Here is a 27027-nt window from a genome sequence, read left to right as displayed (position 1 = left end):
TTGCCGGGGATTAGGGGAGACGGTTAAATGAAGTTAGGGTTGTTTGGCACTGTTATTATTATTATTATTATTATTATTATTATTATTATTATTATTATTATTATTATTATTTTTAAAATGTTTGTTTTGAGTTTGCAAGATAATTTTGTTTGTTTTTTATTTGCGTTGCATTTGTTTTTTTTTTTTTTTTTTGCCGGGAGTGGGTATACGGAGTTAGGATTGTTTTGCCCCATTATTATTATTATTATTATTATTATTATTATTATTATTATTATTATTATTATTATTATTATTGTTTTTGTTATACCAAGATAAGAGTGTTATTATTAAAAGCATTTACCATGATAATGGACAAGTTACTAAAATTATTTACCATAACAATGGATATGTTATTGAAAGTATTTGTCATGATAAATAGTGATGCTATCAATAGTTTCTATCATGATGATAGTGATGCCATAAAAATATTTACCAAAATATTGGTGATGCTTATTAGATGTTTACAATGATAATGATAAAGGTATTATTTTATTATTATTATTATTATTATTATTATTATTATTATTATTATTATTATTATTATTATTATTATTATTTTTTTGTTCGTTTGGAAAATGTTGCAATGTCGTTCCCGAAGATTTTCATAAACCTCTATATCTGCAAGATTATGAATGTAAACATTCAATAACATCGCAAATATTTTGGTAAATACTTTTAATAACATCAGTATTTTCGTGGTAGATAATTTCGACAAAATCGTAATTATCGCTGTAAATTTTAAATACGTTTCCATTATCATGGTAAATACATTTAATTACATCACCTTTGGCATGGAAGTACATTTCATAAAATCATAATTATCGTGGTAAATAGTTATGTGTACATTACCATTATCACGGTAAATTCTTTTATTATTGTCACTATCATCGCGGTAAATACCTTTATTAACATCACCATTATTGCATCAAGTAATTTTATTGACATCACCATTATTGCGTTAAGTATTTTTATAGACATCACTATTATTGCTTTAAGTATTTTTATTAACATCACCATTATTGCGTTAAGTATTTTTATTGACATCATTATTGCGTTAAATATTTTTATTGACATCACTATTATTGCTTTAAGTATTTGTATTAACATCACCATTATTGCGTTAAGCATTTTTACTGACATCGCCATTATTGCTTTAAGTATTTTTTTATTAACATCGCCATTATTGCGTTAAGTATCTTTATTGACATCATTATTGAGTTAAAAATTTTTATTTACATCATTATTGCTTTAAGTATTTCTATTGACATCACCATTATTGCTTTAAGTATTTTTATTAACAACCGTTATTGCGTTAAGTATTTTTAATTAACATCACCATTATAGAGGTAAAATAATTTTATCATGTCAAATATTTTTAATAACATCATCCTTATCATGGTAAACATTTTAGATAAAAGCATAATCAGCGTGGTTAATACTTTTAATAAATTCATATCATCGTAAATACTCTTGTTAAAACCATTATCTTAGTCAATATTTTTAACATCATTTATCATTATCATAAAAAAAAAAGCATTTTATGTCATCGCCATTACCGCTGTCAGCCATTTTTGTATAATCGCCTTTATCATCGTAAATACTTTGGATAAAATCATTACCTTAGACAATATTTTTTCCATCGTCTTCACTAGCCTAGATACTTTTATATCATTATCATCAAAATTATATTTTATATAGTCGGCATTTCTATGGTAAATTATATTTTTATATCATCGCCATTATCATCGTAAATACTTTTGATAACATTATTATCTTCGTCAATGTTTTAAACCTCATCATCACCAGCGTATATTCTTTTATATCAGTATCATCAAAAATACATTTTTTATCACCGTAATTACCATTGTAAATAATTTTAATAAAAGCATTATCTTCGTATATGTTTTAAATGTAATCATGACCAGCGTTGGTGTTTTTATATTATCATCAGCTACAATACATTTTATATCATTGGCATTACCATTGTAAATAATTTTTACATCATAGCCATTATCATCGTAAATAATTTTGATAAAATCATTACCTAAGTCAATATTTTTATCAGCATCATTACCAGTGTAGATACTTTTCTGTCATTATCATCAATAACACATTTTATATCATCGCTATTACTATTGTAAAAAATATTTATATCATGGCCATTGGTACCGTAAATTATATTTATATATCATCATTATTTTCGTCATTGTTCTAAACATCATCATCACCATTATAACAAAAAAAAATGCGCTTTATAACATCGCCATAACTGTTGTAAATAATTTTAATATCATCACCAGTAACATCATAAATAATTCTTCCTTCATCGCCATTGCCACTGTAAATAATTTTCATATAATCGCCATTATTATCGTATATAATTTTTAAATCATCGCCATTACCTTGATAAATGATTCTGATATAATCGCCATTACCAATGTAAATAATTTTTATATGATGCAATTACTATCGTAAATAATTTTTATATCATCGCCATTGCCACTGTAAATATTTTTATGTCATCGCCATTACTTAAATATTTTTTATATCATCGCCATTACTATCGTAAATAATTTTTATATCATCGCCATTGCCACTGTAAATGATTTTTACATCATCAAATAAAACTATCGTAAATAATTTTTATATCGTCACCATTACCATCCTAAAATCATTCTTATATCATCGCCGTTACCATCATAAATAATTCTACTTTCATCGCCATTACCACTGTAAATCATTTTTATATCATCACCATTGCCACTGTAAATATTTTTTATATCATCACCATTACTATCGTAAATAATTTTTATATCATCCCCATTATCATCATAAATACTTCTGTTATAATCATCATCAACATCGTTATCAACCCAGGCGATGATTAGCGGTGAAGGTCCTCCTCTCGCCGGCCAGATTTAATGAGGGGATCGGATTCGGTCCCCTCGTCATTTATTTTCGAGGGCAGAGGGGCACGATTTGCGTTTTGATTTATTATTTCGGGAACCGGTTTCAGTTACAGCTGGTGCTCCTCCTCGGCCCTCCACTGACTTCGGAAAACACTGTAATTAATTTGATTTGTCATTTGCGTGTGTCAGCTGAAAGTTTATTCAGTGCAAGAGATACGTTTTTCATATTTTATATATATATATATATAAGTAAATGAATATATGTTATATATATATATATATATATATATATATATATATATATATATATATAATTGGAATAAACACATGTCCTCTTAACTTTTCGAATCCTTCACACTTTTTGGATACCCATGTCATTGCAAAGCCTTAGATCCAGATGCAAGAATATGAAGTAATTCTGATGTTCGTATCAGTATGCGAACCCGCATCCAGGTCATCAGAACGAGGTCACGTTGCCAATTCTACATATATATATATATATATATATATATATATATATATATATATATATATATATATATATATATATATATATTATATATATAATATGTATATATATATATATATATATATATATATAAATTATATATATACACATATATATATATATATATATATATATATATATATATAAATTATATATATACACACACATATATACATATATATATATATATATATATATATATATATATATATATGTATATATATATATATATATATATATATATATATATATATATATATATATACTTACTAAAACCAAAACACTGTCATGAATTGAATTAGTGCATCGCCTCACTGGGCGCGTTGTGATATCGACCCCTTGTGTGAAAAAAAAAGTTTGCTCCGATTTTTTTTCTTTTTGGCCGTCACTCAGCCGTAAATTTCAGTTATCTCTTTTATTGACCGCCATTTTCTTCAACCGTTTTTCCCCTCATCCATCAGAACCGGAGTAACACTTAAAGACCGCAGCGTTCAGTGAGAAAATATATTTCCCATCTTGACTTTTGGTTGGCCTCTGCAAGATTCTCTCTCTCTTTCTCTCTCTCTCTCTCTCTCTCTCTCTCTCTCTCTCTCTCTCTCTCTCTCTCTCTGATGAATGGTGTAAGTTAAGGACTCGGTTCCATCCAGTTAATGAACTTGGTTAATTTACCCTCTGGGTTGGGACGCGCTGGAAACTTGTTGCTCTCGTAAAGCTTTCTCTTAGCAGTCCTCTAATTGTTTTGTTGACAAAAAACTAAATAATGGAACCAACGAAGAATGTAGTATAATATTAATATGGAATTGGAAATTCCTCAGCAGATATTGCCATTGTCCTTTGAAAACCTTTAAAAATACCTCGGGGAACTCTTCAGAATTTTTTTTGAATTTCCCCGATTTCCAGCAGCATTCTCCTATATTGGCTAATCCCCGGTCTTCCCGTCCATGGCTTCTCCCTCTCTCTCTCTCTCTCTCTCTCTCTCTCTCTCTCTCTCTCTCTCTCTCTCTCTCTCTCTCTCACCCACACCACCAAGTTAGTGGGTGGGTGGGTGAGTTCAATACCACCCTCGCGTTGGGACCCTCCTATACAACCCCCTCCCCCTCTCCCCGCCCCCATCCAGTCCAGAACCTGTTGCTTCTGAGAAGAAAGTTCGAAGAAGGAAAAGAATCGTATAAATCTAGAACAGAGAATGAAATTTTGCTGAAGAGAATCTAATTTATCCAATTTATATGAAGTTGGTTTGGAGCTAAAAAAAAAAAAAAACTCAGATATAACAGAAATTTATTAATATAACAAACAAAAACTTACAAATAAACTCAGATATAACAGAAATTTATTAATATAACAAACAAAAACTTACAAATTACGTTGGAGAACTAGAGGCTTTGATTACTGGCCTAAATAGTTAGCTGAACAGATGAAAAATATGGAGGATAAGTATTTGAGTATTCCAGAAATCAGTAATTAATTACGCAAAAGGCGCAACTATACACATCGTTTGGAAGAATTAGGGACACCAAGAGCAATGACCTAATTAGGAGCTCGAACAAAGTACATAAAGATGACACAAAATCAGAAAATTATGAAACTGCTTCAGAAAGACTGGAGGTACTGCACTAACAAAGGGAACCAAGTAAGAGAGGAAATAGAGGATAAACAATACGGAGGAGATGCTTTAAATAGAAACAGCTGCTTTATTTACCAGATGAAAGAGAAGTTTAGGAGAAAAGGCCCTTTGTCAGAGGAGACTCTCCTGTGGCCTCCTTCTTCTGTTTCTCACTGAATGGCTGGCATCCTTGCCAAGATACGTAAGATACACAGGGGCATACATGATCCATACGGCTAATTACGTAACGTATATAAGTATGTAAGTAAAGATGTGTCACTGTGGCAGGTGAAGATGATATGTGATATGGTATGGTGGATAATTTTGTGTAATAAACACTTACGTACACATATACACTGCTGTTAAAGTTTGGATGTGAATGTGACTAATGCATATAGATTTCCTTGGAGCCACCCCGTGTAACGTAAAGGCCTTTATATATATATATATATATATATATATATATATATATATATATATATATATATATATATATATATATATATATATATACTGTATATATATACACTGTATATACATATATGTGTGTGTGTGTGTGTGTGTGTAGAAAGTGAAAAAGAGAAAAAATAACCCATTAATATGGAATTCACTTTACTTTGCAATACCGTACAACAAATGGAATTATGTATGATAACCGCATTTACCCTGACCTGTATTCAAACCTGTACCTTGAAGGTTTGATATTAGAAATGTCATGAATTTTCTAATATTCATGACATTTCTAATATTCATATCTCAATCCAACAAGGCACAGGAGCGAATCCTGGTCATGGTAGATGCACTTATTACATGCGATTCCATGTAATTCCCTTTGGGCGTAATCTGACCCCGGGGTAAAGTAAATCACATATTAATGGTTTTATATAGCACCAGTCTTTGCTATTGATAGATACATGGTTCCACCTAGTTCGAATCCCACCAGTCGAGCGGCCATGGATGGGTATGTATATGAGAAACGGAAGGGTCTGACCTTTTGGCTTCATTCCTTTAAAGACGAATATATATATATATATATATATATATATATATATATATATATATATATATATATATACATATATATATATATATATATATATATATATATATATATATCATATATATATAAAACTTAAAAAAACGACAGTGCAAAGAACTTTCGTGTAAAAACATATCTTCAAAAAACGACAGAGTGCAAGCTTTTCCTGTGGCTTCAACTATCTTGAACAAATCACGTTTCAAATTTTTCTGACGTTTTAGTAATACATATATGTACAAATCACAGTATAAATTTTTATGATATTTATATATATATATATACATATATATATATATATATATATATATATATATATATATATATATATATATATATATATATATATATATAATTAATGTGTGTGTGTCTTATCTCCTTGGAAACGTTGGCTTCATTAATTGCTGTTCTTCTGTTTCTGAGTTAGTTTTTCGTGATCAGGCCTTTGTCCGTTTATGCTCATGTGATCGAATTTTCCGAAATCATTGGGTTACCAATCCAAGAACTAACAAATCATACGTCCCTCAGTCAACGATATACCTACTGTGTTACTGTCATCTAGCTGAGAGAGAGAGAGAGAGAGAGAGAGAGAGAGAGAGAGAGAGAGAGAGAGAGAGAGAGAGAGAGAGAGATTACGTAAGTTCACACGCAGTTTTTTGCAAATTCATCTTTGGCCTCATTTCAGTGTTCGTCCAACCTTCAAATAAGATTGCGCAAACCTTCTGTTCCTTTCAGCTTTTGTCAACCGTACTCTGAATAAACATTTAGTTTTTTTTTAATCGTTATTTGTATTGCCTGGGGGTTATTTTACAACTGAAGGATATTCTGTTCTAATCACGTTCTCATACACAAACACACGTATATATATGTATATTAATATGTATATATGTATTTATGTATACATATATATATATATATATGTGTGTGTGTGTGTGTGTGTGTGTTTGTGTTTGTGTGTGCATGTAGGCGTATGTATATATGTGTGTTGGGGATAAATACACGCCTCCCATTAAAATGGTTGGTGCCAAAATGTAACCCTGCAATTATAAGTTTTTTTTTTTTTGATGAGGCGGTTAGTTCAGCGCCTTCTGCACCCAAACTATAACGTCAATTAATTATCCGGTAAATAATGAACAGCCGATGTCAACTGGACGCAGTGATTTTTTTTAGGTAAAGGATTAAATTATCTTCCCCTCGCTTGGCATGTATGTATGTTTGTATGTATGTGTATATATACATGTGTATATATATACATATATGTATTTATTGAATTTATAATATACTATATATACACATATATACAGTATATATATATATATACATATATATATATATATATATATATATATATATATATATATATATATATATATATATATATATATATATATATATATATATATATATTATATATATATATTTATATATGTATAAATATATACAGTATATATATATATACACACACACATATATATATATATACATATATATAAATATATATACATATATATATGTGTGTGTGTGTATAAAAAACAATTTACCCTTACAATGCTGATTAACTCCTTGGGATATTTCCTTGAAAGAACGATTTTGGAAAATGAAACATTAAACTTTCAAATACGTTTTTCATGCTATCCTCTGAGCAAAATTTAATAAAACCTAGAGCATCTCCTACCAAGAAAAATCGAAGGAAAAATCTGGGCAAAATCAGTCCAATAATGAGCCTCCTACCCATTCCCTCCTCCCCCCAGCCCTCGAAGAACGTAAATTACAGCGGCCTTTAAGTTTGGCAATCAGCACCTTAGCCCTCCCCAGGTCTCCTTTAAAGAAGCAGAAGAAGAAGAATAGAGTGTGTGTGTGTGTGCGTGTTTGTGTGGGTGTGATGAGAAGGAGCTAATAGGTCTTTTATGAGAATTGTTGGGAAGAGAACTAACTCAGTGGACGAGTTTTAGTTTTAAATTTAAAGTTGATGTAGATCTATATATATATTAATCTATCTATATATATATATATATATATATATATATATATATATATATATATATATATATATATATATGTATATAAAGTCTATTTATAGTATTGTACATTTCCAACTTCTATATATATATTGTAAATGCATATATATATATATATATATATATATATATATGTATATGTATGTATGTATATGTATGTATATATATATATATATATATATATATATATATATATATATTATTTATGTATGTGTGTGTGTATACATAACTGAATTACGAAGATATGGAACTTGATGAGTGTATAGATAAAGGCAAATGCCACGAAGGAAAATGAAACAACTTAGTGGTTACTAGGCCTTTCGACTCACGGTCCTTTACTTAGCTAATCTGTGTTTTGATTATGCAAAATATGTAAGATTCTTAAAAGAAAAGTAAGAGCACTAGGTAAAAGAAATATCTCGAAAGGAGATAGTGAACGAAACGACAAAAGCGTTCGTAACTGCTATAGTAGATGCTAAGGTGCTTTTCACTTAAAACAAAGGACAATCCTTTTACAGAGAGGAATAATGTTTTACGCTTGAAGAAAGGTGTGGCCACAAAGAGGCATATATATATATATATATATATATATATATATATATATATATATATATATATATATATATATATATATATATATAATAGAAATGCATATTTATATGTGTTTAGGGAAGCAGTTTTAGGTGCTCAGGTTATATAGGTAAATTTTGATAAATGATAATGTTGATCTCTCTCTCTCTTAGGTCTCTCTCTCTCTCTAAATCTCTCTCTCTCTCTCTCTCTCTCTCTCTCTCTCTCTCTCCAGATAAACATTTGAAGACAAATCGTTTCTTAGCTGTCCCATATTCTGATGAGTTTTGCATTTAACAATGATGAATCACATAAATGACGAATCACCTAACCATACACAAAACGTGGGAATTTCTATCTCGTTAAAAGATATGAAAAAAAAAACCACATTCAGTGAAAGATATCAGAGAATAACCATTAAAAAGTCAATGCCAATAAATCACGCCATTTCTTTCCTTCCCCTCTCCTCTCTCATATCTAGGGGGATTCCCCCCTCCTTCCTATCCTCCGGCCCCTTCTCACTCGGTCCGGTCATCGAGGCACGAACCACTTTCACCAATTTGATCTTTTCCTCATTTGGAATAAATTTACCTTTTTGCCTGCGTTTTATTCAACTTCTTTTTTTTTTCGTAACCCCCCCCTTCTCTCTCTCTCGCTCCCCAATTTTATGTAACGAAAATGTATCGAAATCTCATTCATATCTCCATCCTTCTACTCCTGCGTCTCTCGCTCTTCTTCTTCTTCAAATTCCGTGTGTTAGAAATACTTTCTCTCTCTCTCTCTCTCTCTCTCTCTCTCTCTCTCTCTCTCTCTCTCTCTCTCTCTCTCTCAGCAGTTGTGTCTGTGACTTTCCTGGGTTCCGTCTCCGTCTCTCTCTCCCCAAGAGAGCAGCTCGGTAACCTCTGTAAACTTCCTATTGTCTTCCCGTAGAAGGGTTCATCGGCTGATTCTCTCTCTCTCTCTCTCTCTCTCTCTCTCTCTCTCTCTCTCTCTCTCTCTCTCTCTCTCTGAGCCAACGACCACTTTCTTGTATAACGACCACCTTCACCCTTTGTTCTGGGCCTATTTCATTAAATCAATGGCTCCTCGGTTCTCAGTAACTCAAAAAAGGTCTGGCTTTTAAACAGGCGTTCTCCTGGGATAAGAACTACTCCCGTACCGTTTGTATTGTTTGTGATGATTAATCTTAGGTAAGATCTTGAACTCTTGAATGGGATGCTAATCTTGAAAATGGACGTTTATAAGTTATAGTCCCAGACTGGAGAACGAAGGACTGAAAAAATAAAGAGTATAAACGGGATGAAAATGTCTAGAAATGTTTTCGTATATTGGGTACGGACATGACTACTAGATATGCTACATACCATAAAAATCATTTTGAATAAAGCTCTGGATTACTCTAGGCTATGAACTTTCATGGTCTAATAAAAATTTGTAAAAAGGTGTTATAGAAATGACCAAAACCAGCATTATTTTAGACTTCTTTTTCATTTAAAAAAGTAACGCGCAAAAAAGATAAAATCAGAGGATTTCACAGTGAGTTTTCGTTGCCCACATAAGTGAGTCTTAATGTAGGGGTTTTTATACAAATTCGCCATCACGAGAGTTCTCAAGATAAAAAAATAAAAACTTTAATAAAATTAGTACGAGTAACAAACTTTATAGACTTCCTTAGCAATAAAAAAAGTCAAAATGAAGCACCCATTGGATAAAAGCTTTATAGAACATTAGTCTTTCTACCAAGAGACTGTACGAAGGCAGTTTTGAGCAGCCAGATTTGTCTGTATAAAGAAACTACATGAAATTGTACTGTAGTTATGACATAAGGCATCAGGTAAGACTAAAGGAACGAAGTGTTATTTTGAAATGAAGTAGTTGCCACAAAAAGAAGCTAAACCGAAAGATTATAGAAGGGAAAGAGTAAATAAGTGTTGTTGTACATACCCTCCCCACCTCCAGTCAAACGGCATTAACCCGGTATGTATCCACCTTTGTCAAAGTCCAGGGTAAACCCATACCATATTAGCTGATGAAAAAATGGTGTTACTTTGGCTTGTCATCTACGCGCCACCTACTCCGAGGTGCTATAGTACATTCACATCAGCCGTGCATTTGGTGCCTAGTGCCGTCCCTTACGACGCTCCTGACTGGCTAGTGGTCAGCCAATCACAGCGCTGGAAAATGGCCAGTGCACTGCAGTCTCTCTCAAAGCTCAGCTCAGGAGAGTGAACATCTCAACTCCCAGACCTGAGGAACATGTCTTTCAAAAGTGATAACTTTCATTAAACCTCAGTTTTACCCAAAAAATAGTAGTGTTTCCCAATTTCATCACTAAACATGTCAAGCCAATGGTTAAAGGATTATAATGATATATGAATTATTTACTTCAATAAACTTAATGGTAAGATATTTGGTAGTGAAATAAACAAGAAATTTTTAAAGGTAAAATGTATTCTTTCGTTCCTTACGTGGCATCGCAGTGCATTCATCATTTGTCGTCTTGTGTCTCATAAAATTTCGTAGCTTAAATGTCATGGATAGCAATGCTACCTAAAAAGTATAGGTAGGGCTATCAATCAATATATGAGAATAACAAGCAAGCGATTAAGAATATTAAAATGTGCGGGGATGCACGCAGACTATAGCCTATCCCGGGCAACCAGCCAGCTCCTTACACTCCTCACTTCTAGAGGAATCTCTTGCTTTCGCTTGTTGTTATTTGGGGCCATACGTGAATGACGCTTGTATGTCAGATCTTGCATTCTAGTTCAGTAAACGAGCCTAGTATTATGTAATGACTCGTCTATGGCCGTCTGCAATCAGCTACATTACTAATATTGTGAGCCTCCTCGCCCCCCTACAAAAAAAGTTACATACACATACCATACTTTTCTATGTATCTACGAGATGTTGCTTATTTCAGTTACAGCAGCTTTGCTTACTGGTGGGACTAATTCTCCAGGCTGGTGTAGATAGTCAGGGCCTTCCTTCCAAAGGCAACTCCATGTATGTAGTCTATAATTAGTCATTTTAATTGTTTTCCGTATTGCGGCCCCTGAAAGGGCGCTACCGTAGGCCTACTGTCAAGTGCAGCTGGTCGCACCCGTGTAGAGGAGTTACCTCTTTATTCGGACGGCCATAGACGAGTCATTACATAATTCTAGGCTCGTTTATTGAACTAGATTGCAAGATCTGACATACAAGCGTCATTCACGTATGGCCCCAAATAACGACAAGCAAAAGCAAGAGATTCCTCTAGAATTAAGGAATGTGTAAGGAGCTGGCTGGTTGCCCGGGATAGGCTATAGTCTGCGTGCATCCCCGCACATTTTAATATTCTTAATCGCTTGCTTTTTATTCTCATATTGATTGATAGCCCTACCTATACTTTTTTAGGTAGCATTGCCATCCATGACATTTAAGCTACGAAATTTTATGAGACACAAGACGATAAATGATGAATGCACTGCGATGCCATGTAAGGAATGAAAGAATACATTTTATTTTTAAAAATTTCTTGTTTATTTCACTACCAAATATCTTACCATTAAGTTTATTGAAGTAAATAATTCATATAACATTATAATCCTTCAACCATTGGCTTGACATGTTTAGTGATGAAATTGGGAAACACTACTATTCTTTGGGTAAAACTGAGGTTTAATGAAAGTTATCACTTTTGAAAGACATGTTCCTCAGGTCTCGGAGTGATGTTCACTCTCCTGAGCTGAGCTTTGAGAGAGACTGCAGTGCACTGGCCATTTTCTAGCGCTGTGATTGGCTGACCACTAGCCAATCAGGAGCGTTGTAAGGGACGAAAAAAATTAAGTATACCTTAGTTTTACCAGACCACTGAGCTGATTAACAGCTCTCCTACGGCGCTAGGCACCAAATGCACGGCTGATGTGAATGTACTATAGCCCCTCGGGGATCAAAGTATTATATACACCCATTTCTACATTGTGTGGTCGACAGATTTTTATTAATAAACGATATCTTCGTGCGGTCATCTATTTTACTTAGCATGAGTTTACCCTGGACTCTGACAAAGGTGGATACATACCGGGTTAATACCCAGTCAAGCACACACCATGCGCTTGTAACTGGCTTAGTTGTGACTGATAAAAGTCAGCGACAGTGGGTTCGTGTCAAAATTAGCACAATTCAAGTGTGATGCCTGTTATCGTTTAAAACGTCCACGAAATATTTCAGGAGCATAAAGTATGAAATATATACGTATAACGATTAAAGACAAAAAATGTCCCATGTTTATTAGCAGTGAGGCAATGCTATGGTAAAAAACTTGACCTCGCGTACATAGATAGAAAGATAGCTGAACTTTTTAAAAAGTAGCTAGTAAGATTTAGTAGTGTTAAGAGCAAAGAGTATCCCATTACAGGAATCAGTTCAGTTTCCACGTTGATCAATGGGTAAGAGTCATAGGAAGCATTGAAAAATCCGTGAAAAACCTAACCTGTTTAAAACACTTTACAATAAAAGCATAGTTTTTCTTTCCCTTTGTCCTCTTACTGAAAGCCTACCCTTTTCCCTTTCCTTTGTCCTCCTATCCTTGTATACAAGAAAATCACATAATTATCGAAGCTTCCACCTTGCCCCTATTTACTGGCTCCTTTGTCTCACCTCTTCTTTCCTTCCACCTCCCTCAATCTCCCCCTTCCCTCCTTATCTCCCGAACTATGACGCCTCCGCTCTTGTTGGAATTCCGTGATCTATTGGCATCATAACTGCGCCCATTCTCTCTCTCTCTCTCTCTCTCTCTCTCTCTCTCTCTCTCTCTCTCTCTCTCTCTCTCTCTCTCTTCTGGATAGGCATGCCCATTGCGCGAAAACGAAATTTAAGAAATGTCTGTTCACACATTTTCACGCTTTCAGTCGATTTCGTCATATTGTCAGCATTTTATCACTAGACCCACTTTCAGTTAGAGACTTTTTTTTCTGACAAGAAACTTCTGGAGTCAAGTGCGTTCCTGAGACGAGATTCAAACAATAAGAAACGACTCTACAATAAGTACAGGCACATCTTTCTTTTACTGCTTAGTTTCTTGACTAGGATCTGATCATGTGACTAGAAAACTTCAAAATACGTGAGTTCCTTTGATGTTTTCAATTTATTTCTTATTCAAAGAACGTTAAAGTCATTGTAATCGCCCCGATTGTTCAGCGCCGTACGTGAGATACTCTTTATTGCGAAGGTTAGCAATATGTACTTGTTTTCTATATACAATATTACTTTTTATTTCTTTGAAGAATATCCCTTGATGTTAATTGGTGTCTCAGTGAACGCCCAGGACAATGTAATCTGCTCTTTTGTTATCAAGGACGTACGGAGGAAGCTGTATTTTAAAAAGGTCCATCCATACCTGCTTTATTTTTTATGTAGAAGTTCATTTTATTTCTTCAGAGAATATACATTAATTGTAATTGGTACGTTAGCTGGAAATGAAGAAGCAAGGTTGGGATGGCGTGTTTGTTTTTTCTGTATTTGAGTACTGTGACCTTTTACTGAATATAGCCTAATGATAATGGGTACCTTTAGCTCTGAGTATGACTTTGCTCACTTCCTAAGTGTGAATAGAAGCGTTAGAGCAAGAGTTGAATGACAAGTCACAGACTATTTTTTTATTTTTATTTATTTATTTATTTTTTTTTATTTAATAGACTCAAGGTCATTTTTAAGTGACGCTGTTAATTAGAACATGTCTTGAGCAGTTGTAAAAAGGAATATTAATCACCCTAGCTCCCGGGGATTTCTTTTGATGCAGGGATGAGTTCATAGGATTTATTTTTAATTTTTTCTTTACTTTCATATTTTTTAACCTAAAGCTGTCATGTACTTTTTAAGTCTATACATCTTCAAGCTGAATAATATTTAACTTGGTGTTTCGGAGATAATTTATGAGTACTTTTATTACTACTGTCACGCTTACAGCTAGGTCGATGCAAGATGGAAACATTACATTGGATATATATATATATATATATATATATATATATATATATATATATATATATATATATATATATATATATATATATATACATACATACATACATACACACACACATACATACTTACATACATACATACATACATACAGACACCTTCATTTAGGGTCATGGAGTTAGAGGGGGTCTGCAAATCAGTTCTAAGCAAGTCATTGGTGTTATGTTGCTAGCCCCATGCCCCATCTTCAACCTGCTTGTAACCTGTAACAACTACAGTGGACTAACTGCTGTATACGTAGTTTACTGTCTATACACACACACACACACACACACACACACACATATATATATATATATATATATATATATATATATATATATGTGTGTGTGTGTGTGTGTGTGTGTGTTTTATGCACACATATATCATATATATATATATATATATATATATATATATATATATATATATATATGTGTAAAAAAAGTATATCTTAGTTTAACCAGAACACTAAGCTGATTAACAGCTCTCCTAGAGAGGGCTGGCCTGAAGGATTAGATTTATTTTACGTGGCTAAGAACCAACTGGCTACCTAGCAACGGGACCTACAGCTTATTGTGGAATCCGAACCACATTATGACAAAAAATTAATTTCTATCACCAGAAATAAATTCCTCTAATTCTTCACTGGACGATCGGAGAGTCGAGCGCTGGGCCAACAGCGTGCTAGCCGAAAGATCAATGAAGAACATGTGTGTGTATGTGTGTGTGTAGTTACGTATAACCTTTCCCTTGGATAATTCGTTATTAATCTCTATGTACCTTTGCAGGTCACACGGAGAACCTAGACCGAGCCTGGGAGGGAGAGCACAACATAGGCGGACTGGCACTGGCACTCTATTCCGGTCTCTTCGCCTATGGCGGATGGAATTACCTGAATTTAGTCACGGAGGAACTCAAGGACCCCTACAGGTAGGTCCTGTGGCTCCCTTCTTTTTGAATTCGGATTTTTTTTTTTTTTTGCTAATCTAATCTTATTATCATTTGCATTTAATTTAATCTCTTATATTTTCGGATCTCTTATTCTTGTTTATCTGCCAGTTTATTTGTTATCTTAGATTGTCTTCCATTATTTTTCACTGATAATAAAGAAATTCATATTTACTTTTGCAGTAGTCTGTGTATTTATTTGTGATTTCATTCTGGAATACAATGGTAGTGAAAGGTACTCCATTCATTTACAGAATCTTCATATACAGTAGAACCTCGGACCTCGACACTAATTCGTTCCAGAAGAAGCGTCGAGATTCGATTTAGTCGAATTCTGAGTTAATTTCTCCCATAAGAAATAAATGAAAATGGATTAATCAATCCCTGACCACCAGTCATTACCCCAGCCTTACCTTTTTATGCAAAACATTACACAAATTACAATTGAATAAGTTCAGAGTTGAATAACTTACCGTATCAGAAGCACTTTTTACATTTTTAAATGCACACTGTATCAAAAAAATTGGCCTACGACCAATGCGGCCGTATTACCGATGATAGACCGAGCGCCATAGGCTAGGCTAGGTAGCCTATAGGCACTACCAGAATGTACTGTAATGGGTACACACGAAAACTGTTGTTAATAATGATAACATTGAAAAACAAGCCTGATTATCACATTAAATTAATAATACAGTATTTATAAGCCGAATTACTGTATGTCTGTTATCATAAAATTAAGAAAAATTTCCTAAATTACGTCGGAACTCAGCAGCCTGTGGCAGATGTAAACAAACCACAGCGCCACCCTGGTGGTGTATCGCAGTACTAATTACATAAACATTCAGTATTTATGGTAAATATCATACAGAGTCTACTGGAATAGTGTACAAAATCACTGTAAAACATCTTTCAGTTAATATTATGATTCCCTAACATATTGGGACCCATGATTGGATGAAAATTCAGTGCAGAAAGCCAAAAAAATGATATATACCTGTACAAGGTGTACTTCTCCAAACAACAGCAGCAGCATGTGTGGGCTTTAAATGCTTTTAAATAGCATGGGAAGAACGCCACCAACAACGCCAACTAGCGGCAGCCGCCCGAAACTCTTTTTTCTACAAACATCATATGATTCATCAGGTCGGATTCCGGTTTGTTGTTCGAGTTCCGATGCAAAATTTACTCAACATTTCGTGTCGAAATCCGATTATGTCGAGTTCTAGTACGGTCGAGGACCGGGGTTCTACTGTATATATATATATATATATATATATATATATATATATATTGTGTATATATATACATACACACACATATATATATATATATATATATATATATATATATATATATATATATATATATATATATATATATATATACATGTATATACATATATATATATATATATATATATATATATATATATATATATATATATATATATATATATATATATATATATATATATATATATATATATATATAAGGCTATACCCGTAAAGAGGGTGAATCCCCAGAAAATGTCTGACAATAATCATCGCCACATTCATACTTTAGCTTTTGAGTCGTGATTGAATCTCCTGTGCAAGAAAACGTTCATGAAATTAAAACTTCACACACACACTCATGCGCGCACGTACTCACACACATATATACAGTATATATATATATATATATATATATATATATATATATATATATATATATATATATATATATATATATATATATATAAGTACACATACAGTATATATACGGTATATACTGTATATGGCGGCGCGTGTGTGTATGTGCGTGTGAGAAGGTCGAGAGACTGTCCTGAAGGTTTATACATAAACGACCCGACTCTAAAGGTACATTTTTATCAAGGAGTCTTGCATCGTTTCAGTATAGTCGCAGCTTTGAGAAAATAGCCCAGCAAAGCAATGACACTTTTGGCCTTGTAACTTTTGCTATAAATAAACGCAACCCTACGAGCTAAGGGAACCGCCAAGACTGCCAGATCTATTTTACACCAGATGAACTTCACCGAAAAAAAAGACACAAGCGCTTTATTTTGAAAATTTAAAAGACGGCGTGTTTGTGCAGAATTTCTTCAACTTACACGTGGGTTTTTTCCTATAATTTTCGAAGTAAATGTTTTCTTCGTTTTTCGCTAATTGTGATTGGAAAGGTTTCTTGCGGATCTGGTACCACTGTTGCCGTATTTGATGCTGTGAACTGAGCCGGAAATGCCAAGAGAAGAGGCGTCGTTTTTCAACCTAGAAGATTTACAGTGTCTCTCTCCCTCGTCTTTTTAACCAACGTTTCCTCGTGGTTTTATGCTTACACTGAATAGCATTTTTTATATATGTTTTTTAAAATTAATGTGTAATTTTTAGGGAAGACGTCATAATTTTTAGTAATATAAAAGTTTGTAGAAATATTCTTGTGATCTATCAAAGTTTATCGAAATTAGGGAAAATAATTACTTAATATTTTCCAGCATAATTCAGTAAAATTTACTTACGGTTGCAATACGTATTTCTCTGAATATAGTAATGCATGTGATTATTTACTTGACTGTTTGTAATAGCCAGAATCTAAAAAAAAAAAAAAAAATAACATGTGCAGTACTGTACTGGGCATTATTGACCTTTAAGAATGTTATAACACAGAGGAATGATAGGACTATAGAATGTTATGACAATTTATCAGTGAGACTGTAAGAATGTTTTGACACGGAGTAATGGCGGACCTGTGAAAAGCTTTTGAAATGGAGTAATAGTGTTAATATAAGAGCTTTATGACATGCAGTAACCATGGAATTATAAGACTGATATAGCTTGGTGTAATGACTGCCATGTAAGAATGTGATACTGGCACTGTAAGAATATTATTTCCTGGCAAAATAGTCAGACTTGAAAAAATATGGTGAAATATGTAGTGACAAGATTGTAATAAAGTTGCAACATATAATAATGATGATGAGACTGAGAATTTGACCAGCAGTAATGACGGACGGAAAGAATTTTATCTGGAAGACTGTTATGACAGTGTATTGTATTGTACCGCAAAAGGAAAGCACGAGAATGGCATGTAAAGAAAATTGACAGGAGCTGGCCTGTGTTGTCTCATCTGTAAAGAAAATAATTGTGAGTTCAGCAGAAGGTGACAAACAACACATTATACGTAAAGGCAAGCACTGGGCATGCATAACTATCTGTCACCTGAAATAAAGCGTGATGACTAAGTAAATGAAGAATGTAGGCCGTCTAAGCAAAAAGGAGTACTAAGTGCGTAAGTGTTTTTCTTTACTCCAGGGATAGAGAGAGAGAGAGAGAGAGAGAGAGAGAGAGAGAGAGAGAGAGAGAGAGAGAGAACGAAGACCAGTGGGTGGGAGTGGATAGAAAAAATATTGGAAGAGGGGTAGAGAAAGTTCGGAGAGATAAATAAGTCCGTCCCCGAGGGCAAAGAAGCCTCTTGTTGCAACATTGTTAAAGTCTTCCATTGTTGTCCCGGCTCTTAAGGAGTGTTGTTTACCCCGTGAATGCCTCCGTCTCTCCGTACCCTTCCTTAAATACTTAAGTTTGGCAGGCGAGGGCAAGACGAGACTAGACGAGACGGGGTACAACGGAGCCGTGGAAAGGACCACCGAGAGAAGAAGAAAAACTCGGAGCATGACGGAATAAGCAATGGCTGTCGAGAACTCGTGAGCTAGAAGAGACGGGAGGTTGCATTGTGTTCCCGAATGAGGATTAAAAATCCTTGCTTACCATTTCCATGTTGCAAAAAAAAAAAAAAAAAAAAGTGGGGGGAATTAAGAGCCTGGAGAGAGAAAGAGCTAATTCATGTTTGTAATGGGCATCAACATCTCCAGGATAAGGAGAATGGTTAAGTGTCAGCAAGTTCATGCGCTCATTGATGTCGTCGATCTTAGGAAAAAGAAAAAAACGGTTAAAATACATGATAAAACAGATGCATGGCAAACGTTGAAGATTAGCATTGTAACCCCTTTTGTATTATTTTTTATAGAAACTGCACCTGAGCAGAGCTATAGAGAAGTAAGGATAAAGTGCATCATGAAATACACACACATTGACAGTTGAAGACTGACGCTATTAGATAAAAAATGAAGGCAACCCTTCATACATTTAAGCAATATTGCTGCATTAATCTTCAATTTACAGATCTCCTTTGCCAGAACTTTGCTGGTTATTCTCACAAGTAACGCGATTAGTGGGCTAAAATGAATGGCGGACACATGAATCTTTGGGTTTCATTACATGAAATTTTCATACAAACCATAAAACTCATGAAGGTTTTTATGAATCTGGACATGCACGCATTACTTGCCGTGAAATCCTATGAGCAGATATATGAGTACATTTTATAATAAGGAAGTAAATGCGTCCAAATGTGCGCATTAAACGAACCAAAGAGCTTCCAGCACCTTGAAACCAAAGTGTGAAAGAATAATGCGATGAGATGTTTCTAAACCAAAGTCAGGCACAGCTAAGATTAAGTCTTGAGCAGTGTCAGCCTCTGCACTGATATCTCGTCCGAGAACTGTCAGATGGGAGCATTGCTTCCTCTCTCTGCCTGTACTCTTTTCATGTGTTAGGTTGCCCATGCCACCAGTCTCTGCTTAGTGTTAGTGGCTGCGCAACAGCGAATCTATGTCAATTGATATTCTAAAATTTTTTCACCGCGAGTCATTCGTCAGCAAAATGCGGAACCAAACCTATTTCTAATTAACACACAAACATATATATATATATATATATATATATATATATATATATATATATATATATATATATATATATATAAAATAGTAGTTACCTACAAAACCATTCCTTCTCCTTTGTGTGCAGTTTGTAAATGACACCAACCAGATTAGAAATAAGCCCCCTTCCTTTGTGGCGATGCAAATTCTTATTCCGCCCCGTGACCTTTGTTGCCACAGAAACCTTCCTCGGGCAATCTGGATCGGGCTGCCGATGGTGACGGTGGTGTACGTCCTTGTCAACGTTGCTTATCTGGCTGTGTTGTCGCCACATGAAGTCCTCACGTCCAATGCTGTGGCTGTGGTGAGTATCTTTGTGTTAGTTGTTGAAGGAAAAATGGACATATCTCTTATGATTGTTTTCATTTGCTTTTAAATTTAGTAGATGACTTGATACAGGGGCAATAGAATGCATTTTGATTAGGAAGGGAGATATACTGTTTGTGTTTAGTTTAATGGGACGGGTTATTTTGATTGTTATCAAGGAACATGGTCGAGATTTTCGCTATTTTTTTAATTGCTGATATTTTTCAGTAACCACGAAATCTTGTTTATTATTATGTTAGATGTAAATCTGGAGTGTTGTTGCCGGAGGTGCTATTTGAGGAATTTTCAAGTGATACATCATAAAAAAAGTGTAGAATTGTTTTCATAACCTCAAGATTAATGACTTTCTTGTTTTCATACAGTTAAAACTAATCGATTATTTTAACGATTAAATGTTTTTCTTTTAATAATTGTATATCAGCTATAATAATTATTTATGAAGCAGGCATGCATAACTAGTAAACTCCGCGACTTTTCGGGTGTACTATTTTAAACCAAATTTTGCAAGCCTAGTAGTAAGAACTAAGGCGAGATATCAAGAAACAATACCAATTATATATACTTCCTTACCACTGAACAACGCAACTCAGTTCTAGACTTACGAATTGGAATGAATATAATTCATATCCCTTTCAGGCTTTCGGCAGCGAAGTGCTGGGCCCCCTGAAGTACACGATCCCGGTGTTCGTGGCCCTGTCAACTTTCGGCAGCCTGAACGGCATCTTGTTCACCTCCGGGAGGCTGTTCTTGGCCGGAGCTCGAGAGGGACATTTGCCGCCTCTCCTCTCCTTCATACATCTTCGCGCGCGCACGCCCGTCCCTGCTCTGCTTGTCACTGTGAGTCTCTCTCTCTCTCTCTCTCTCTCTCTCTATTTAGCTATCTATTTTGATATGTAATACTCAAGCGCTTACTAGTTATTAAGGCCATTTCTTTCTAATACCTTTTTCATATCTATACAACTCTTTCTAGATCTTTCTTTCCCATTGTTTATGTTAGCAAAATAATATATATATATATATATATATATATATATATATATATATATATATATATATATATATATATATATATATATTGTTTTCCTAACAATGTTAAAAGCAGCTTGGTAACTCTTAATGCTTCTCACAATTTAAACGGAGAATTCTCAGGCTATCTTTAAAATTATTTTGAAAACAATTGTTTGATATAATATTCGATTGCAGAAGTTGTGTTATGGTTAGTGCTACATGCTCACACACTAATGGACAGATGCTAAATTAATGAGTATATATAATATATATATATATATATATATATATATATATATATATATATATATATATATATATATATATATATATATATATATATATATATATATATATATACTCATTAATTTGGCATCCGCCCTTTAGTGTGTGAGCATGTAGCCTCTAACCATAACACAGCTGCAATCGAATATTATATCAAGCAATTGTTTTCAAAATAATTTTAAAGATAGCCTGAGAATTCCTCCGTTTAAATTGTGTGAAGCATTAAGAGTTACCAAGCCGCTTTTAACATTGTTAGGAAAACAATGTTAATAGCATTGTTCACTCGGGTTCTTTCCGGACGTAAAGGCCTTAAAATTCCAAAATCTTTTATTAGAGTAATGCATAATTTATCATAATGTATTTTTACTAATTTTTGTCTGCACGTATCTTCTCTGGCTCTGAATCATCAGCAGGATCTAAGCTTCCACCTTTACTACTCAAATTTTCTTCATATATTTTACCATTAATTATTTGTAATTTTATCATCGGTTCGCAGTATCTTATCTGATAATGTCTTTGTTTTTGTGTGGTATAATAATAATGATAATGATTAAAACCTCGACGTTGCACCCACTGATTTATTGAAGTTTATGAAGCGAGTAGTAACTGCGGAAGTTAGGAGATCAAAGTCGGCGGGATTGACCTGTCTCCGTGAAGGGGCCAACTGCAGTAACTATGTCCTTCGGGAGTTTCCGATTCACGTTCTAGTCCTCCTTTATCCCATCATTAGCTGGCACAAGGGAGATTGCGATAGATTTTGATATATCGTCTTCACCCGTGTTTAAGTGCGATAGATTTTGATATATCGTCTTCATCCGTGTTTAAGATAAAATAACTGCAGTTTTAATTAATCTTACTGTTATATTGACGAGGAAAAGACCCTCTGTTCTGTAAGTTTAATTGTAAAATATGGCTGCATCATTGGGAACATTTATGTTTTACTTCGTCAAATTTTTATCTTATATTTCTTCTGTAGGACGTAAATCACTCAAGAGTTGCCAAATATTCTTCTCTTTTAACATAATAAACAGAAATTAAAGCTGATGAAGTGATGTAGGGTACAGTGCAAGTACAAATAACAAATAAATAGTGCTTATTCGGAAAAAAAACATATATCAGCTTATCAGCTTATCTGTCTATCTAACTGCCTACTTATATATATATATATATATATATATATATATATATATATATATATATATATATATATATATATATATATATATATATATATATATATATATATTGTGTCTGTGAGTGTTCTGTGTCTATCCTGTTTACATTATATTAATGTATAAGTCATCACCTGCTGTAGGTACTCGGTCACTCCAGTTACTTATTAATTTTTCTCTTTTTGACAGTGCGTCTTATCCCTGTTTATGCTGGGCGCTAACATCATCTTCCTGATCAACTGTCTGTCGTTTGTGCTGTGGCTCAGTATCGGGGCCGCCATCGGGGCTCTTCTGTGGCTCCGCAAGAAAGAACCAAACCTGAAGAGGCCTATTAAGGTTCATATGGCTCTTCCTTTGATTTTCTTTGGCTGCTGCGTCTACCTGGTCGTGGTGCCCATGATAACAGAGCCAATTAGCACAGGTAAATTCTTTACATAACTATATTTTTCTCAGTATTAAGCTGCTTCCCCCTAACAGAGATTGGTTCTAGAGAATACGAAGACAATAGTCCCCCGTAGGAGGGTAGTGTTGTCAGTGAATGCTGCAACCTCTTTCATTACTATTACTGTACCTCTGTTCATATTCTCTTTCTTTCTTCCTACTTCCCTCAACTCTCTTAACAACTGATTCATAGTGCAATTGCGAGTTTTTCCTCCTGTTGCACCTTTCAGACCTTCTTACTGTCAATTTCTGTTTCAGCGCTGAATGTTCTCATAGGTCCCAGCGCTTGGCCTTTGGCCTAAATTCTATATTCTGTTCTATTCTCTATAACTGGTGAATCATGAATAAATCCCTATGTAAGAAACTTCCGCAATATTAGCTGTTTCATAAACTTTAACAGAAAGCTCATCAGCAGTGCGTCGAACCTCCCCTGCCTCGTGCGCACTCTGCCACTGACCTCTATCTTGCGAAAACACTTGCGATCCCTGGATATTAAGGCCCTTCCTTTCCCATACCTCCTTCACACCATCTATACAACACTTTCTAGGCCTTCCCTCTTCCTTCCTAACATTATCAAATTATACGTTCTTTTCACCAACCTATAGCCCTCCATTCTAACAGAACATCTTAAAACACATTGATGCTTCCCTTCTCCCACCTTTCCATCTTGTTTCACTATATATGCTATGCAAATGGTTCATCTCCACACTTTCAGCCTTTTTTTCTTTCGTACGTAGCCATCATGCAGATTCAGCATCTATGAAGGGGAGTTGACTCAACAATATATTTTGACACTGATTTCCAAAAACTCTCAAAGTCTCTTCCCAGTCTTGTATCATTTATTCTGCAGTTTACCTCTTCTTTCATTCCACCATCGTTTTTGTATTTACTGCTAAATACTTTTACCAGTCAAATCACCTATTCTTTTCCCATCCATTTTAACATTTGCTCCATCCTCCTGGTTTTCGTTTACTCATAACCATACTCTTACATTTTCTCTCAAATCTCTCCATTTGCAAACATTTCCAAACTGTTTCCTTGGTTTTGCAGTTTCTCCTCTGTATCCCAAATCATTATTGTATCTACTGCAAACGCCAAAAATATTCACATCCAATTCTTTTATTGGGCGTGAGAGGCTGCTCGTTGGTTTTCATATTGTAAGGAAAATTTTTGGACTAAGTTGTAAGGCAACGTGCTATACCGGTCACTCTGAAACCTGGAACGTGTAACCTTTAAGTAGTTTTTTTACTTAAAGGCTCTCGGGACGGGCATACCAGACCTTAAAGAAACAAGGAGAAACAATAGAGGTGTCTTGAACTTTATTGAAATTTCTTAATACAAAGCCCTGTTTATAGTCGAAAATCACATAATACTATTCTCCTTTCATTTTAATACATTTTTATCTATTTATTAATTTTATTGATTTATTTTTTTCTAATAAGTGGGATTTCTTCTCTCTGTATTTTCGTTCACTTCCTCTTACTTCTTTCTAACAAACACCATATTCTTTGGAAGCTTGAATTTCAAGTCAGTGACCCCTGTGGACTTGTTCCATATGAATAGGTTTCATCTACTGAATAATAATAATGATAAATTTGGAAAATCACTGTTACAAAGCAGTTTGCATCATTGTCAGATCAGTCTACTTATGCAGTTGTTTTTTATTCCTTCCTTGAAGGTATGGGAGTACTGATGACTCTTTCTGGCATCCCTGTCTACCTCGCTTGTGTCATGTGGAAGTTTAAACCCAGGTGGCTCAACAATATGCACAGTAAGTCTTGAAATAAATTGCTCGTTCGTGTGATCTTCTCTTATCACTGTATTCTGTTCTCTAAGATGATGATGGGGGCAGTGTGGCTTTGCCCGAAAACTACTGAAAAGTATGCATTTATTATTTGAGGACATACATTTTATGTTTATTTTCTAATCACTTCGTTATAAATATTCATCAACAGTTCCGAACTGACATAGTTTATTGCCTCCCCTTACCATAAGTCATGCTGTTTATCATAAAATGTATTCAACAGCATGATCTAAATATTCGCTTAAGGCAGATTATTGATAAAATTCCAACTGTGATTACTGAAATTGAAATTCTTCAGTACAAGTATACACATATTTTTTGCTGTTAAAATTCCCACTTTTGAAGTTTTCTAAAATGTTCTCAGAAATTTCAGTTATATTTAATGTTAGATGAGGCTTGCCTTGTGTGTCAGCACAGACGCTATCTCCGTGATTAGCCCGTATTTTTATAGAATGCAAATGAATATTTTGGACATTATTATTATTATTATTATTATTATTATTATTATTATATATTATTATTATTATTATTATTATTATTATTATTATTGTCGTTGTTGTATTGTTGCTGTTGTATTATTATATTTTATGGATGATGATTGTTATAAAAATTATCCCTATCATCATTAGTACTAATAGTATACCGATCATTATAGCTACTGGGTGAAAGATGATGATAACGGTATTATTATTATTATTATTATTATTATTATTATTATTATTATTATTATTGTGTTAAATCGTAAAGTATGCTAAGAGAGTCTTATTTAACCTTCGTATTTAAATAACATGATTACTCTTAAGGGTCTTTACTAGTATTATTATTATTATTATCATCCACAGGGGACATCACTCACCTCCTGCAGAAGGTACTACTCGTCGTGAGCCCTGAGCAGTCAACTCATGAACCTCTTGATGAGGATGGACAAGATTAGGAAAAGAGAGAGAGAGAGAGAGAGAGAGAGAGAGAGAGAGGAAAAAAAGCAACCACAGAAACCAGTCACAAAAGTATTATGACGTCACCATCTACTTTCCAAATAACGAACCAAAAGATGAAGTGAGAAGAATTTGAGAAGAATTTGAAATTAATACAATAAATAGCAAATTTGACTCAGAGAGCCGCAGGATGCAGTAAGGTGATTTCTAAAATGAAAAATACGAGAATGATAGCGAAATTGTTTTGTTGACAAATTTCTAGCTATTAGAGGAAAAAATAAACAATTTGAATAAAAATTACTGACGTAAAGTAGTCAGAAATTCTGTTAGATATTTTATCTATTAATAAAATTTATTTTTGTATTTTAAGATGCTTAAGCTTGAGTCATCAATGATTATATATATATATATATATATATATATATATATATATATATATATATATATATATATATATATATATATATATATATATATATATATATATATATATATATCAAGCCACCTTAACGATACCCTACGCCTATCATAACCAAACCATGACTTTTTTTATTTTTCATTTTTATATGTCAAACCCATTTTATACTAATGAGCAGCTATTATTTATGCATATTTTCCTAAAATGTTGATGATATTGATTC

The 27027-nt window shown here is 33.7% G+C and overlaps 1 protein-coding gene across 1 annotated transcript in view; it reads left to right on the top strand.

The window, feature by feature from the left end:
- LOC136826929 (large neutral amino acids transporter small subunit 1-like) overlaps positions 1-26421 on the top strand; it is a 117272-nt gene extending 90851 nt beyond the window's left edge. The window contains exons 6-11 of the mRNA XM_067084506.1: positions 15478-15619; positions 20595-20718; positions 21378-21578; positions 23396-23627; positions 25326-25418; positions 26294-26421. Of these exons, the coding sequence (XP_066940607.1) occupies positions 15478-15619; positions 20595-20718; positions 21378-21578; positions 23396-23627; positions 25326-25418; positions 26294-26385 (884 nt within the window). The 3' untranslated portion in view covers positions 26386-26421. The remainder of the gene's footprint in view (positions 1-15477; positions 15620-20594; positions 20719-21377; positions 21579-23395; positions 23628-25325; positions 25419-26293) is intronic.
- The last annotated feature ends 606 nt before the right edge of the window (positions 26422-27027 follow it).

This window comes from Macrobrachium rosenbergii, chromosome 41, assembly GCF_040412425.1.
Source record: "Macrobrachium rosenbergii isolate ZJJX-2024 chromosome 41, ASM4041242v1, whole genome shotgun sequence".
Classification (NCBI taxonomy): Eukaryota; Metazoa; Arthropoda; class Malacostraca; order Decapoda; family Palaemonidae; genus Macrobrachium; species Macrobrachium rosenbergii.
This window is presented reverse-complemented; position numbering and strand designations above follow the sequence as displayed.